Source organism: Perognathus longimembris, chromosome 3 (assembly GCF_023159225.1).
Source record: "Perognathus longimembris pacificus isolate PPM17 chromosome 3, ASM2315922v1, whole genome shotgun sequence".
In the NCBI taxonomy this organism is placed as follows: domain Eukaryota; kingdom Metazoa; phylum Chordata; class Mammalia; order Rodentia; family Heteromyidae; genus Perognathus; species Perognathus longimembris.
Genome location: NC_063163.1, coordinates 71,671,611 through 71,687,894, shown reverse-complemented (window position 1 = coordinate 71,687,894; position 16,284 = coordinate 71,671,611). Strand labels below are relative to the sequence as shown.

At 43.2% G+C, this 16,284-nt stretch overlaps 1 protein-coding gene across 1 annotated transcript; it reads left to right on the top strand.

Annotated features, from left to right (window-relative positions):
- Znf699 (zinc finger protein 699) lies at nt 1–7,926 on the top strand. The gene is made up of 4 exons (XM_048342176.1): nt 1–345; nt 721–847; nt 5,364–5,544; nt 6,067–7,926. Exons 1-4 carry the CDS (start codon nt 313–315, stop codon nt 7,544–7,546), a joined length of 1,821 nt encoding a protein of 606 aa, XP_048198133.1. The 5' UTR covers nt 1–312; the 3' UTR covers nt 7,547–7,926.
- The last annotated feature ends 8,358 nt before the right edge of the window (nt 7,927–16,284 follow it).

Below are 16,284 nucleotides of genomic sequence, written 5' to 3'. Positions count from 1 at the left end.
TTATCATGGACAAATTATGATGGGGGTACACAGTGTAGCTCAGACACTTCTGTGTGGTCAGTAAGGAGCAGGCCCTTATTTTTCCAGCTCTAGGAAAAGATGAGTTTGCTGCTTTGTATACAACCAGTGAGGGGAATTGGAATTGCCAGTCACAATAGCTACACTATAACCTTTGGGGTGCTGAATGTGGGAACTGAGGGGAGGTCTGGATTCTCAGTGTTGGTTTCTAATTTATCTGTCATATGTCAATAATGTCTACCCCAATACATGCCAATATTCTGCTTTTCTTGAAGGCACAGGGAGGAAGGAAGAATGACTGCTGAATTAAAGAAAAATATGATAAAGGTGAGTGGAAGGCAATACTTTTTTTTCCTAAAAGAAGATTTCTCCCTTGAGTTGGTGGATTGCACAGTTTAGTAATCTGATTCTGCATTGGATAACATAGTATTTAAGGCTTTCTAGGTCTTGGAAGTTCTATAGCAAGGAAGCTGTCTTTTGAGTAGAGAAGCATCTATAACAAGTACATAAATATTTTATTGTGTGTGGGGGTAAGGAGGGGGATAGAAAGGGAACGGGAGTGAGATCTGCTGGCTGAGTTGTAGTGCAGCTATGGAAGGCCCAGGCATCTCTGAAGTGCTTCTCAGTCTCCAGTGTTTTCTCCATCTTCTTGCCCACATGGAGGACTGTGACTTTCTGAACAGACTTTGTGGGGTCTTTTAGGATTCAGTGACCTTTGAGGACGTGGCTGTGGAGTTTACCCAGGAGGAGTGGGTTCTACTGGATCTTGCTCAGAGGAAACTCTACCAAGCTGTGATACTGGAAACCTTCTGGAACCTAGCTGCACTAGGTAAGAATGGCAGCATTCTTCTTTGTAGTGGCTTAGAATTTTAACTTACTACTGCTACTGTTCTTGAATCTGGGCTGAGGTGTGAATGTGTTCCAGAATACCTGAGACAACCAACTTAAAGGAGGAAAAAATTATTTTGGCTCCCAGTTTCAGTGGTTTCAGCCCTTGGTGGCTTGGTTTCCTTGGTTTTGGACCTGTGGTAAGGCAGAAGATCCTGGTGGAGAGGACAGGGAATATCTCATGGAAAGCTAGGAGCAGAGAGAAAGGGACCAGGGATAGGATTACTTTTGGAGGCCCTGCCCCCATCGACCACCCTCCTTATAGGCTAGCTGTATTATGACTCTATCAATGGATACGTGCACTGATGAGGTCAGAGTTTCTTGATTAGTTATTCCCTTAAAGCCCCACTTCTGAACATTGCTGCACTAGGTGAGAACAAAGCCTTCCATATATTGGTCTTCCTGGCAGAGACAATGGCATACATATCTAAAACATAATGGAATATCCTGGTCATTGAGCCCACAGTTGCTGGCCCTATCTGTAGAGGCTTCATAATGAACACTGGTGCCTTGAACTTGCTCTTTTTAGTGTTGAAAGCCTCCAGGGATATATTAAGTGTTAAAAGTGTGTGCATTCAGCAATTAGTGTGGGGCACAGGAAGGTGGTTTGAGGACTTTACTGCTGTAAATGCCCTCTTCCTTAGACCACCAAGAATATACTTCCTGTTAAATAAGTTGGGTATATTTCGCAGGGCAGTGTGGGAAGGCATTCCATCCCCTCTAGGGACTTAGTAGGAAAATGTGATGGGTCAATAGAAATAGATGGTATTAGCTTGGGTAATAAATATGATTGCATGCACATATCTTGCATGTATGTACCACATACTGGTGGCCAAAAATGGCTGAAATTTGTACATTTCTGGAAGCTGGAAGTCTTACCAAGTTTTTTTTTTTAAATTACTTTTCTTTTTCATTTCATTTCATTCGTTCATTTATTTATTTATTTATTTTACCAGTCCTGGGCCTTGCACTCAGGACCTGAGCCCTGTCCCTGACTCCTTTTTGCTCAAGGCTAGCACTCTACCATCTGAGGCACAGCGCCACTTCTGGCCATTTTCTATATATGTGGTGCTGGGGAATCAAACCCAGGGCTTCTTGTATACAAGGCAAGCACTCTTGCCACTAGGCCATACTCCCAGCTTCCCCCCCCCTTTTTTTTTAATCTTCCATTTCTGGGCACTAAACCAAACCTTGCCTGTCTATTTCTAGCTTGTGGTGGTTTCTGGCTATCCTTGGTGTTTCTTGGTTTATAGAGCATTATTCCAGTCTCCATGTCTCTTAACACCTCTGTGTACCTTTCTAATTTCATTTATAAGAGGCATCAATTATTTGGATTTAGATCCTACCCTATCCAGAATAACCTAGCTTTGTAACCTGATTTTTAATTTTCCTTTTGGTGCTGGTCCTCTGCTTGAACTCAGGACCTTGTGTTCTTGCTTGGCTTTTCTACTCAAGGTTGGTGCTCTGTCACTTGAGGCACAGCTGGTGTTTTGGTGGTTAATAGGAAATAAAGAGTCTCATAGACTTTCCTGCCTGGGCTGGCTTTGAATTATGATCCTCAAATCTCAGCCTCCTGAGTAGCTAGGATTACAGGTGTGAGTCACTGGTACCTGGCTGGAAAATTCTAATGAAGAATGGTGTATCATAATCTTTGTTTTGTGGATAATGCCTCAAAGATTTTCTCCCATTCTATAAGTTGTTTCTTTATTCTGTTATTTCCTTTTAAATTTGATATAATTATACTTGTCAGTTCTTTTTAAATTTTCTTCCAGAGCTAGAGTTTGAACTCAGGATCTGATGCTTGCTAGGCAGGCACTCTACTACTGGTATCATGCTGCATATCCTTTTTACTTTAGTCATTTTTCAGATGAGGGTCCTGTGCTTTTGCCTGGGCTAGCCTTGGCTTACACTCCTACCGGTGCTTATTGTGTAGCTGGGATTACAGGCATGTGTCATCACACCCAATTGATTTACTGTGGTGTGTGCCTGGCCTTGTTCTATGATCCTAACAATCTCAGTCTCCCAAGAAGCTGAGATTACAGGCATGAACTGGAACCACCACACTTAGTTCATTTGTCAATTCTTTCTCTTTTTCCTCTTGGAGTCCTCTTTAGGAAATCATTGCCTGTGCCAGTATAGTGTACTGTTTCCTTTATGATTTCCATTAATAGTAGTTTCAGTGTGAGATCTGATAGTAAGGTCTTTGATAATTTTGAATTGATTTTTACACAGGATGAGAAAAGAGGTCAGTTTTCAGTGGATATCCAGTTTTCTCAGCCCTTATTTATTTAATTATTGTGCCTGTCTTGGGGTTTGAACTCAGGGTCTAGATACTGGCTCTGACCTTTTTTGCCTAAGGATAGTTAGTGTTCTACCACTTGAGTCACAGCTCCACTTCTGCCTTTTGTTTTTGTCTTTTTTTTTTCCTTTGGTCTACTTCTGGCTTTTTGGTGGTTAATTGGAAGTAAGAGTCTCTCAGACTTTCTTGCCTGGGCTGGCTTTGAACTACAATTCTCAGATCTCAAGCTCTAGAGTAGCTGGGATTTACAAGCGAGAGCCACCATTGCCTGGCTGCTTCTTCTTCTTTTTTTTTAAAATTTAATTTAATTTTTAATTTTTAATATTTTTTTTTCTCAAATTTTTATTATCAAACTGACGTACAGAGAGGTTACAGTATCATACGTTGGGCATTGGATACATTTCTTGTACTGTTTGTTGCCTTGTCCCTCATGCCCCCCTCCCTCCCCCCCTTTCCCTCCTCCCCCCTGGTGTTCAGTTCACTTACACCAAACAGTTTTGCAAGTATTGCTTTTGTAGTTATTTCTCTTTTTTTACCCTGTGTCTCTCGAATTTGGTATTCCCTTTGAATTTCCTACTTCCAATACCAGTAAACACGGTTTCCAATATACTCAGATAAGATTACAGAGATAGTGTAGATACAAACATAGGAAGGTGATACAAAACATTATCTATAATAGAAACTACACATACACATAGGACGTTGAAAGTGGTTACAACTGTGATATATCACTTGTTTCCATAACATGGAGTTCATTTCAATTAGCATCATCTTATGTGTTTCTAAGGGTATAGCTATTGGGCCTTGTGATGCTCTGCTATGGCTTGCCTAAACCTGTACTAATTATTCCCAATAAGGGAGGCCATAGAGTCCATGTTTCTTTGGGTCTGGCTCACTTCACTTAGTATAACTTTTTCCAAGTCCTTAATTTTTAATATTTTTGCCAGTCCTGGGCCTTGGATTCAGGGCCTGAGCACTGTCCCTGGCTTCTCTTTGCTCAAGGCTAGCACTCTGCCACTTGAGCCACAGCGCCACTTCTGGCCATTTTCTATATATGTGGTGCTGGGGAATCGAACCCAGGGCTTCATGTATACGAGTCAAGCACTCTTGCCACTAGGCCACATTCCCAGCTCTCTTCTTTTTTTAATTAGCATACATTTGCAATATAAGGAGGTGTTATTGTGATATAGCTATATATTGCACAGTGCTATTTGAACATCTTCACTCTCTCACCATGATCTCATTCCTCCTTTCCTTCCTGCTGATGTCCTGGTTCTGGGATGTCCTGGAATGATACCAAGGTTCAGTTCATTGTTTGCATTCCCTCCTTCCCTCCTTCATTCCCTCTCTCCATCTCTCCCTCCATCCCTTCTTCTCTCTCTTTTCGTTCCTTTTCCCTACTTCCTACCTTTAGTTGCTCCTTCCTTCCCTTTGTTCTTTCCCTTCTTTCTTTTCTCTCTCCCCTCCCCTATTTTGTTTCAGTTAAACTGCTCATCTTTAGAGGTTCAGAGGGGCTCCCATTTCCTAAATCAGGTAATGAGCACATTTCTTTTGGGATAACGTCACCCTTTCCTTCACTGTCTCCTAGAGAAGGGCAGTGTTTTAACCTGGTGGCTAGATGGAAACGTTTATAGTTTCTCATTGTTTCTCTTGTGATATGCATTGCTGTTGTGCAGGGTACCACTTTGGACTCCCTGTCTGGTCTCCCAGTGGGAGCAGGAGAAGGACCTGAAGTCCATAAAAAGAAGACTTATCTAGGCTACCTTCCCTCTGGAATACCAGGAAGGCAAGAATTCTGGGGAGAAACTGTCCTGGTTGTGGGAAAATAAATCAAATAGAAACAAAACAAAAAATTTGCTTTATGTGAGGAGGGCTAGTATTCCATAGATGTGTCAGATTATAGTTTAACTTTTTGTCAGTGTTCTTGTATTTCCCCTGTTCTTTGCAAAGACCTCCACATTTCTTTCTAAGTCAGTGTTTGGAATGTGCACTGAGTTTAGTACCTTCCTGTTCTGTGAGTCATGTCCTTCTTGGGAGTGTCAGATTTCTCCTTAGCGAGTTGCTTCCCACTGTGACTTGTACTGGTTCCTATCAGCCTGGTCTTCAGTAGCCCCATTGGTCAAGGTGCTTTGCTCATTGATGTCTTCACCTTTTTCAGGTTTTGAGACTCAACTTAAAAGTGATGAGTTAGTTCTTCAAGATACTGGTGGAGAAAAGCTATCCAAACAACAGGAAATTATAAGACTGAAAAGGAATGATTCCTGGTCCTCTGCTTCACAGGAAAACTGGGGATCCCATGACAGTGATTGTCAGAACAAAAGCCAAGAGAGACCTTTGAGGTTAGTGCCTTCATATAGAAGAAAGTAGTGCCTCAGGGGAAAAAAAAAGCTCCAGTAGCTTCAGAATTAAGCTGGTACTTGTGGCTATAATCCTAGCGACTTAGAGGAGGCTGAGATATGAGGATCACAGTTTGTAGCTAGCCTGGGCGGATCTCAAAGACCCCCACCAAACAGTTGGAAGTGGAGCTGTGGCTTAAGTGGTAGAACACCAGCCTTGAACAATAAAGCTCAGGTATAGTTCCCAAGTTTCAGTATTAAAAATAGTTGTGTATAAGTGTCAGACAAAAGTTTATTTATCTAGCATTTTGTGTAGATCTTTATTTTTCTGCAAAGAAGACAGATATTGAATGTCTTCTGTAGGAAACACTTACCCAGAAATGCCTCCTAATTCAGAAACATGGTGATAGTATTGGCTGTGGTGGAGCCTTCTGTGATAACTGGTACCTTCTAAGTTGACAGGCCAAAGCACACATTCACTAACAATATTGACACTTTTACTAATAATCTGTCTTTAAATTTTAGAAGTCATGTGTTGAAGAGTACCTTTGAATGTAATGAAGAAAACCAGCACACACCAAATACAAATGTCAATATGCTGGAGAGGAAAGGCAAAGTGCCGTATGAGTGTTGCCAGTACGGAAAGGACTTCACATTCCATTCGTCCCTCAAGAATCACCTCAGGTCCCATAGTGGGAGCATGCCCTATCAGTGCAAGGAGTGTGGCAAAGCCTTCCACTTCCTAGCTTGTTTTAATAAGCATCTGAAAACTCCCATGGAGGAGAAGCCCTATGAGTGTCAAGAATGTTCCAGAACCTTTAGCTGTTCCTCACTCTTTAGGGCTCATATCAAGATTCATAGTGACAGGGGCAACTATGAATGTGAAGAATGTGGGCATGCTTTCAGTCGCTCTTCCTACCTCACAGAACATAAAAGGATCCACAATGGTGAGAAGACTTATGAATGTAAGGAGTGTGGGAAAGCCTTCAGTTGCTCTTCATCGCTCTCCAAACACAAAAGAATCCATACTGGAGATAAGCCCTATGAGTGTAAGGAGTGTGGGAAAGCCTTTAGTTCCTCTTCCCACCTCATCATTCACATCAGAATTCACACTGGAGAGAAGCCTTATGAATGCAAGGAGTGTGGGAAGGCCTTCAGCGAGTCCTCAAAACTCAATGTCCATGTGCGAACACATACTGGAGAGAAGCCATATAAATGTAAGGAATGTGGGAAAGCCTACAATTGTCCCTCCTCCTTAAGTATCCATATGAGAAAACACACTGGGGAAAAGCCATATGAATGTCTTGAATGCGGAAAAGCTTTCTACCTTCCTACATCCCTGAATACGCATGTGAAAAATCAGAGTAGAGAGAAGCCTTCCAAGTGTAAGGACTGTGGGAAGGCCTTCACTTGTCCCTCATCCTATAAGGCACATGTGCGGGACCATGCAGGGAAGGTACAGTATGAATGTAGAGAATGTGGGAAGGCCTTTAGTCGCTCCTCATCCCTCACGGAACACTTACGAACTCACAGTGGAGAGAAGCCTTATGAATGTGCTGAGTGTGGGAAAACCTTTATTAGTTCGTCCCATCTTACAGTACACAGACGAACTCACACGGGAGAGAAGCCGTATGAATGTCAGAAATGTGGGAAAGCCTTCATCTACTTCTCAGCCCTCAGCATCCACATGAGAACGCACACTGGGGAAAAGCCATATGAATGCAAGGAGTGTGGGAAAGCATTTCGACACTCTTCGTATCTCACTGTCCATGCAAGGATGCACACTGGGGAAAAACCCTTTGAATGTCTCGAGTGTGGGAGGGCCTTCAGCTGTCCCTCATCCTTTCGACGGCACATGAGAAGCCACACTGGAGATAAGCCATATGAATGTAAGGAATGTGGGAAAGCCTTTATTTGCCCAGCCTATTTTCGAAGACATTTGAAAATTCACTCAAGAAAACACATAAATGTAAAGAATGTGGCATGTGAGCAAAGCTTTGTCTAATCCTGGGTAGCTTTGGAAGTCTCATACTGTAGAGATTCCTCATAAATATGACAAAGTAGGCAATTACTGTTCTTCCTTTTGAAAACATGAGGACATATGAGAGAAATCTTGTATATGTAAACTATGTCAGATATAGCTCCTGATCAACATGTCATTTCTTGTGTGTAAACAAATTTATACTAGCCCCGTTCCTCACCATTTAGGGGAACTGCTGGTTCACTGGTTTTCTAATGAGAGGCAAATCTACTTTTCAATTTTAGGCACATTTAGTAGGAGATGCATTTATTTTGGCTCAAATATGTTATTTCTATTCCAGAAGTCTTCTGGACCCTCAGTGTGTATGTGCTCACACATACACATGTGTGGATGGATACACACACAAACACACACACTTAGGGACACACACACAAACTTTATTCAGTTTTTGGGGGGGGTTCTCAGTTATTTTTTAATTTATTAATTAAATTTTGTTGACAAGGTGTTGTGCAAAAGGGGTACAGTTACGTAATAGGGCAGTGAGTACATTTCTTGTGATATCTTACACCCTCGTTTTTCTTTCCCTTCCCTAGATCAGGTAGGCATATATACAATACTTAGTGTACCAAAACATATATAGTAGCCATGTGGCATTCGCCAAAGGAAATTTACCTAGAACTTTAAATAAAACGTCAACTATAGAGTTTGCTTATCCTTGTCTTATATGAGCATACATACATAGCTTTTGAGCTATTGTGATCCACTGAGAGGTCTATTTTAGACCTTTTTATGTTTAGTAGTTGTTTGGTTTTAGTTACATAATGTAAGGTCGCTGACCCAAACCTGTGGGAAATACCATTTGACAAGAAGTTTTTTGTTTCACAGACCAGGTCTCTCTGCCCCTCCCCCCTCACCTTAACAGTTATATATCAAGGAGATCATGCCCCTTTGTTTTCTGTGTTCTAGGCTTGTCTCGTTCAACATTATTTGTTCAAGTTCTGACCGTTTGCTTCCCTGCTAATACCAATATTTTATCATTTCTAATCGCTATGTAACTTTATTTTTGAAGTGGACGAGATTTATATGCCACCCCTCTGTACATCACTTGGACAATAAATAAGTGAAAAAAAAGATTATATGTCCAAGTTGGCCTCCACCTGCTGGATTCAAGTGAACCTCCTTCCTTTAGACTTTCAAGTGGGATTACAAATATACATGGCCACCATGTTTGGCTGAGATGCATTTTCTTTTTGTTTGTTTTTTTTTTGGCCAGTCCTAGGCCATGAACTCAGGACCTGAGCACTGTCCCTGGCTTCTTTTTTGCTCAAGGCTAGCACTCTGCCACTTAAGCCACAGCGCCACTTCTGGCCATTTTCTGTATATGTGGTGCTGAGGAATCGAACCCAGGGCCTCATGTATACGAGGCAAGCACTCTTGCTACTAGGCCATATCCCTAGCCTTGAGATGCATTTTCATATGTAAACTAGAGAGCTTTTTTTTTCTCTTATTTTATTTTGTGGGTCAAGGAGCTTGGAACTCAGGACCTGAGCATTGTCTCTGGCTTCGTTTTTTTCTTTTGCCAGTCCTGGGGCTTGGGACTCAGGAACTGAGCACTGTCCCTAGCTTCTTTTTTATTTCTTTTGCCAGTCCTGCGGCTTGGGACACAGGGCCTGAGCACTGTCCCTGGCTTTGTTTTTTTTTTTTTTTGGCCAGTCCTGGGCCTTGGACTCAGGGCCTGAGCACTGTCCCTGGCTTCTTCCCGCTCAAGGCTAGCACTCTGCCACTTGAGCCACAGCGCCGCTTCTGGCCGTTTTCTGTATATGTGGTGCTGGGGAATCGAACCTAGGGCCTCGTGTATCCGAGGCAGGCACTCTTGCCACTAGGCTATATCCCCAGCCCACATCCTGGCTTTGTTTTGCTCAAGGCTAGCACTCTACTTTTTGAGCCCCAGCACCACTTTTGGCATTCACGAATATATAGGAATAGTTGAAGATAGACTTTCAGATCTGGAAGACAATGTAGAACATTCTGATAAAGATTGAAAAAAGGTGAAACATTGAAGATGTCATTGGATAACATTTAACAGACCAAAACTATGAATCATGGGCATAGAAGGAGACATGCTAGCTGTTAAAGCATAGAAGACAGTCAAATAATAGAAGATTCTTCAAATCTTAAGAGATGGTCTTAGGGAGGTTTTAAATACACCATACAGAAAAGACCACAGAAGTACTTCCCTATGTCGTGTTGAAGTTAAATATTAAGTATACAGACTTCTGTGTGCCATAGTTAAAATATTAACTATATAGAACAAGGACAATATTGAAAGCTACAGGAGATGTTCCAACCCACCAGGATAATAGAAGATTTCTCCACAGAAATTCTAAAAGCAAAGAGGGCAGGGTATAATGTATGTTAAACCTGAAATAAAATAATTGCTAGCTTAGATTATTCTATCTAGCAAAGCTATCCTTCATAATTGAGGGAGAGGGTTGGGATGTAGCTCAGTGGCAAAGCACTTGCCTAGCAAGTGCAATATTCTGGGTTCGATCCCCAGTACCAAAAAAGAAAAGAAAAAAAAATTGAGGGAGAAATAAACAGCCATGATAAAACTGAAGTAATGTACAGCCACTAAGCCAGCTCTGCAGAAGATAAATTTAATAGAATCATGTACCCAGAAAGATAAATGCAACTATAAAAATATGGGAAAGAAGAAATTTCACTAGACAAGGAGTAGGAAAGAAACAAAAGAAAAACCCAAACAAAATGGCAGGAATTGTTGTTTATCTTTTAATAAGTGAATGTTAATGGCCTGTTTCAAACAAGACAATTGGAAGGTTGGCTTAAGTAACAAAACACAGTAATTTGTTGCTTACAAGAAACTCATTTCACTTTCAAGGACAGAAAACATACTAGGAATGCAATAATAGTCCTGAGTAGGAAGGTAACAACCTTGCTCAGCTTTAGATTTTTTCCCCCCACATCTTTGGCACTGGAGTTTGAATTCAGGGCATTGTGTTTGCTAGGTAGGTGCTCTGTGCTGAGCCACTCCTCCAGCCCTTTAATAATTTTTGTGTGTTGTGGGGCTTGGACTTAGGGCTTGGGTGTTGTCCCTGAGCTCTTTTGCTCAAGGCTAGTGCTCTACTGCTTGAGGCAAGCACCACTTCTGGTTTTCTGGTAGTTGACTGGAGATAAGAGTCTTATCAACTTTCTTGTTCAGGCTGGCTTTGAAATGTGATCTTCAAATCTCAGCCTCCTGAGTAGCTAGGACTTACAGGCCCAAGCCACCACCGTTGGGCTCTAGTACAATTAATTTGTTTTTGCTTCTGTGCTCAACTTCTATCCTACATGAGAGGAAGGACCCTTGTGGCCAGTGACATTGGAGTTACTTGGCACACAGACACTGTTAGCTATGTCATCTATTGGAACAGAGGCTTATCATTCTGCGATTTCTACTTTGGTGCTTGCTCATCTTGCATCATGTTGAATGGGGGAACACTAGACTGAAGTGCCAGACTTTGAAGTCAGGCCCCACTTTACCATGCGAACCCCACTTTACGACGTGAACCTGAAAATAAACAGGCCCTGTGAGCAAACCCAGGACAAGCTTATTAGGGCCCAGCTGGTCGAGAACTCTAATGACTGGGAATGCTTAACTCTAACTGCCCCTAGAATACCTCGAGCCCTGAGCCAATCAGATTTGTACCCGTAATCTCGCTTGCTTAAACACCTGATTGCTATAACTTTGTCTTTTGCCTTTATAAGCTCTGTATAATTGCAGCTCGAGGCTGCCTCCTAACCTCCACTGTGTCAGTGGGTAGGACAAGGCCTGGGCTGCGGCCCCGCTTAAATAAAGTCTTGCCTTGCTATTGCATTTTGGAATGTCTGAGTCTCGGTGGTCTTCTTGGTGGTGGTCTCGCGACTTGGCACAACATTTGGGGGCTCGTCCGGGATGGCCCCAGAGACCCCCGAGACCCCAGACTCCGAAGGTAAGAAAATAGCACTGTTCATTCTGTGTGTCTGTGTCTGTGTGATTTGTAGTTTTGTTTTCTGTTTTGGCCAGCCGCCTGAATCTGAACCTGTAGCTAGTGAAGGACCAGCCGGAGTGGACACGCTTGTATGGGCAGTCCTGGAGGACTTGGGGCACACCTCAATTGTAATTCTTGCATTAAGGAAAAATTCAAAGGTCTTCATGCCATGCAGTAACTGGGACTGAAGAAAAAAAAAGAGGCTCTTTTGAAACAAGCAGCCCGTAGGCAAAGGGCGGCACCTGGTTTCAGAATGCCTGTGAACTTCAGTTTTTCCGATGCAGATAAAAGCTAAAGTGTTGTGTTAGTATTAAAAAGGCTTTGGAAATCAAGAATACATTTCTAGATAAGAAATTTGGAAGTAAAATTGTCCTAAATAATTATTGCAAAGTGAGAGAAAAGGATAATTATGGCTACCAAAATGTTTAATTGCCATTCCAGCTTCTTTGGAGTTTTTTTGTAACAGTTTCCAGCAGGCCCACAGAGAAGCACAGGTGATTCCTACAAGTTTGTCAAGATCTAATACTGGCCCTTAATAATTCCAGGTAAGAGAGCATGCTTAAAAACTACTTCTGTGTGGACCACCTTGTTGCTTTTAATTGGAGTAAAGTGGCCTCTTATAAGACTCAATGATCTGAATCTGCGGTTCAAAGCCAGCCTGGGCAAAGAAAGGTCCCTGTGAGAGACTTGTCTCTAATCAGCCAGCAGAGTGCTGGGAACAGAGTTGTGTGGAGCTCAAAGTGGTAGGGTACTAGTCTTGAGCTGGAGAGCTGGGGACAGCGCTCAGGCCCTGAGTCCAAGTCCAGTGGAAAGTCACTCCTCCTGGGACAAAAGTGATGGAGCATCCAGAGGCAGTAAGCCACTGCTTGGATGGCAGAGATGGTGTCAGATCCTAGAGTCACTCCTGTTTGGCCTTTCAAAAGTTAATCAAAGCCGGGAAGTCCTAGAAGAATAGTTCGTAAGCATGCCTTTCTAATGCCCATGTCTGTCACCTGGGCAGGAACTTGCCAGTCATCTGTGATAGTGGTTAGTAAGGGTAAGTTTGTCAAATGAGAGGAGAGTTTAAAATCCCAACCTCCTGCATCTACTCAAAGCTCTGACTGGCAGTGAGAATTTTAAGCTGATACATCTGTTCAGGAAAGAAAGCTCGTAGACCTAGATTGTGTCCTTATTGAGATCTGTTAGAGGCCTGCAAAGGTCATCAGAGATCAGTTCCCCAGCCAGTCAGGAAAAAGCTTTTACAAACTAGAATGTTAAAAGGCTACACTGAGGTACCCCAAAAAGAAGTTTGTATAGTTGAAAGTTAAAATGTTGAGGGGCTGGGGATATGGCCTAGTGGCAAGAGTGCTTGCCTCGTATACATGAGGCCCTGGGTTCAATTCCCCAGCACCACATACACAGAAAATGGCCAGAAGTGGCGCTGTGGCTCAAGTGGCAGAGTGCTAGCCTTGAGCAAAAAGAAGCCAGGGACAGTGCTCAGGCCCTGAGTCCAAGCCCAGGACTGGCCAAAAAAAACAAACAAACAAAAAAAAGAAAGTTAAAATGTTGAATGTAATTTCCAGTTTGGAGTAAAGCTCCTAATGGACATCTGATCCTGCAGCCCCTTGGTAAAGTAGACTAAAGTTATAGGTTCCTGGCTAGGTAAGGTCAATGCCCCTGAGTCAGCCTGAAGAAGTTATAGAAGATGGATGATCTTCGTGCATCAACCTCCCCTTTTAGGACCAAGGGACCAGGGTTGTTTTTGGAAAGATGAGGCAGGATAAACTAGAGGCATGGAAAACAGAGGTAACAGTATACAGAGACTGCACTTGTGAGAAATGGTTACAGGCCAAGCCGCCTATGTTGGCTTTAAAGAAAAAAAAATCCTAGCTTTATTGGAAATATCTGATTTAAATTTATTGCCCTGGCAAAATGACCCAAGGGCCATTGATTGCCTGAAGCTGTCTTGAATTTCAGTAATGTGCCAGCCTGCAAAAGCTAGTGTGCTTAAGAAGGAATCAGGAAAATACTAGGAAATTTGACTAAAGTTAGGCTTTAGGTTAACTTAGGTTAAGCTTCTCTAACCAGTCTATGGAGAAAGTTGCAGGTAACCCAGAAGGTGTGACATTCTACTGGAACCACTGGGAGCCACTGGTGCCTGACACCACGGCCCCTGCCCATTGCATTTGAGTGAGGATCAAGGAGAGAGTCAACAGTCATCTGGAAGAATCTACATCTTCAGATGAGACTCATCACACGCAGCTGATTTCTGCTGGAAAGTGTTTTGGATCTGCTAAAACTTATTGTAAGAAATTTTCAAGCAGACTGGCCTGCTGCTAAATTCAAAGCATGTATGACAGGCTGGAGAGTCACTTCAAGGCAATGCCTGGGGTGGAGGTATGTCCAAGAGTATTAAAATGTGTCCAGATGGATTAGGGTGTGACCTCAGAGAAGAGAGGGAGGTAACTGCCATCAGATGTGCCAGTTACCAAGGTAACTGGACAGAGATTTAAACTAGCTGGGGGCATCTTCATGGAGCTCTCCTGGGGGTGGATCTTGCAGATGCCACTGGCCAACCTTAGGCACTTGGAGGAACTGGAAACTGGAGAAATCTACTCTAGAATAGTTGGCTCATGATATAGAATATAGATATAGAATATAGATATAGAATAGTTGGCTTATGATAGTTGACTGTGGTCTGGCTTCTTAGGAGCAGCCTGTGCGTGGAGTCACAGTAAATTGTCTTGATGTAGTTGAGATAAACCGGAAAATGTAGACAGTTTAAAACTCTAGCAGCAAAGAAGCCCCAGGAAGTGTAAAGAGGAAGGTTAGTATAGAAAGCCTTGGAGAAAGGGATAGAGAAAGGGTTTCCTCTGTGTTGGGATCTCTGAGGACCCCTTCTCCTCCCTTCCCCAGAGGAGATGTTCCAATGTCAGGGTCTGGAGGACCCCTTCCCCCATCCCCCCGGAGGAAATGCCTGAACCTCTATTCTGTGGAAGAAACTCCGCCCTACCCCTCATACCGGCAGAAGGAGTAAGGCATGTCCTTTCTGGACTGCTCTAGGCTGAATGGGATGCCAAAATCCCTTCCTCGGCCCCTCATAATGTGTCAGGAACTGCAGGACAAAGATAATGGGGAGACGGCTGGATGGTTGAATGAGTCTCAAAGGCTTTAATTGGGAGGGGGGCATATATAGCGGTAATGGCGGGAAAGGGAAGGACTTGGGCCATTGGCTAAGCCGAGCTGCCCATCAGGTGATGTCATGAAACTTCCTTTGTGGGCTGGAGAACCCTATCATGGTGGCATGCATGTGTTTGCCCCCCAGGGGCGGGGGGCTTCTTTTCCGGAAGGTGGGAAGGGCTCCTTCCCACACTGTCCCAGGGCTGGGGGAAGGGCGACATCTTGCTCTTGGCGCCCTTCCTCCACCAAGGCCAAAACTGAGTCCCCAACATCTCCCCCTTTTTAGTTTTTTAAATGAGCAGGGGATGCTGTAAATACATGGCATATGTGGGCATAAGGCAAATGCTGACATAAGATCTGTGGGGCCCCTTCCACAAAAGGGGTGAGGGGTAGGTAAGGGGCCATCCATGTGATTTCGTCCAGATGCTGCAGTCCTTAGCTGGTCTTGCGCCAAGTGCAGACATTCCTCTTTTGGCGGTAAGGTAGAAGTAGGCTGAAACTCTGGCATTCCTGGTAGTTCACAGTAGCTGATAACTTAGACATAAGTGATTAGTAAAACATTCTTTTGTATATAAACATTGAAGTGAAGGCGCTAAACCTTTGCGCTTACTTTTCTAAAACATTTCTATCATAAAACATTGGGGTTGAGTGTCAATACCCTCAGCTCCTATTTTCTTTCCAACGGGACTCCCCAAGTCTAGCAGCAGGGGGAGAGGAAAGAAACACCGTGCAAAATTTCTTTAGTTTTTGTGCAACACTTTGGGCAATATTGCCACGGCAAAATATTGTGCCATGAGGCACTCAAGAAAGAATCTAGAACGCAAACAAGGAAAGGAAGCTTTGTTGCCTCCTACTGGTCTCCTGCTGTATGCATTCATACTTTCCATATTTCCATGGAAGAGCAGAAGTCCAACATGGTCCTCCTTTTCCTGGCGAGAACAAGAAGAAAACATTTCTCCAGAGCGGGTGCTCTGGGTTTAATTTTCCAATCTGGAAAAACACATATACAGTACTCCATCCCACACTGATTCGGGATGATTTAAAATTTCTCGATAATTAACATAAGCATAACTATCCTTAATTAATCCTGGGGAATACCCCCCCTTTTGTTTTTTAAAATTATGAGACTGGCGGCCACCAGGCAGGAAGTATGGGTGGAGGTCTCTTCTTCTGTAGCTACTTCCTGCTGTAAGGGGGCAACGTGTCATAATCAAGGGCCCCTCAGCCTGGGACCATCCAGTGTGGCTGGCAAAAGTTCCCATCATTACCATGAGAATGATCACTGAGGCCAGAGAGTGCTATGGTCTCCTCTGGCCCCTCCTGTATCTTGGGCATACCCAGAAGTTTCCAGGGCTGGGGCCTCCAGGGTTCAGGTCTGTGTTAGGGTGACGGCTATGAACGGCAAATTCCCAGGTGGTGATCTCAGCAAGAGATTTTATTCTGTCAAAAGAGACTTTGAAAAGGTCAGGTAAAGTATTGACAAGTTCTCAGAGCTGGTTGGCATGAATGACGTAGAACACACCCTGGGCATAAGCCAGGCAAAGTTCCTTTTGGAGCATAAACCCAATTGTAAAG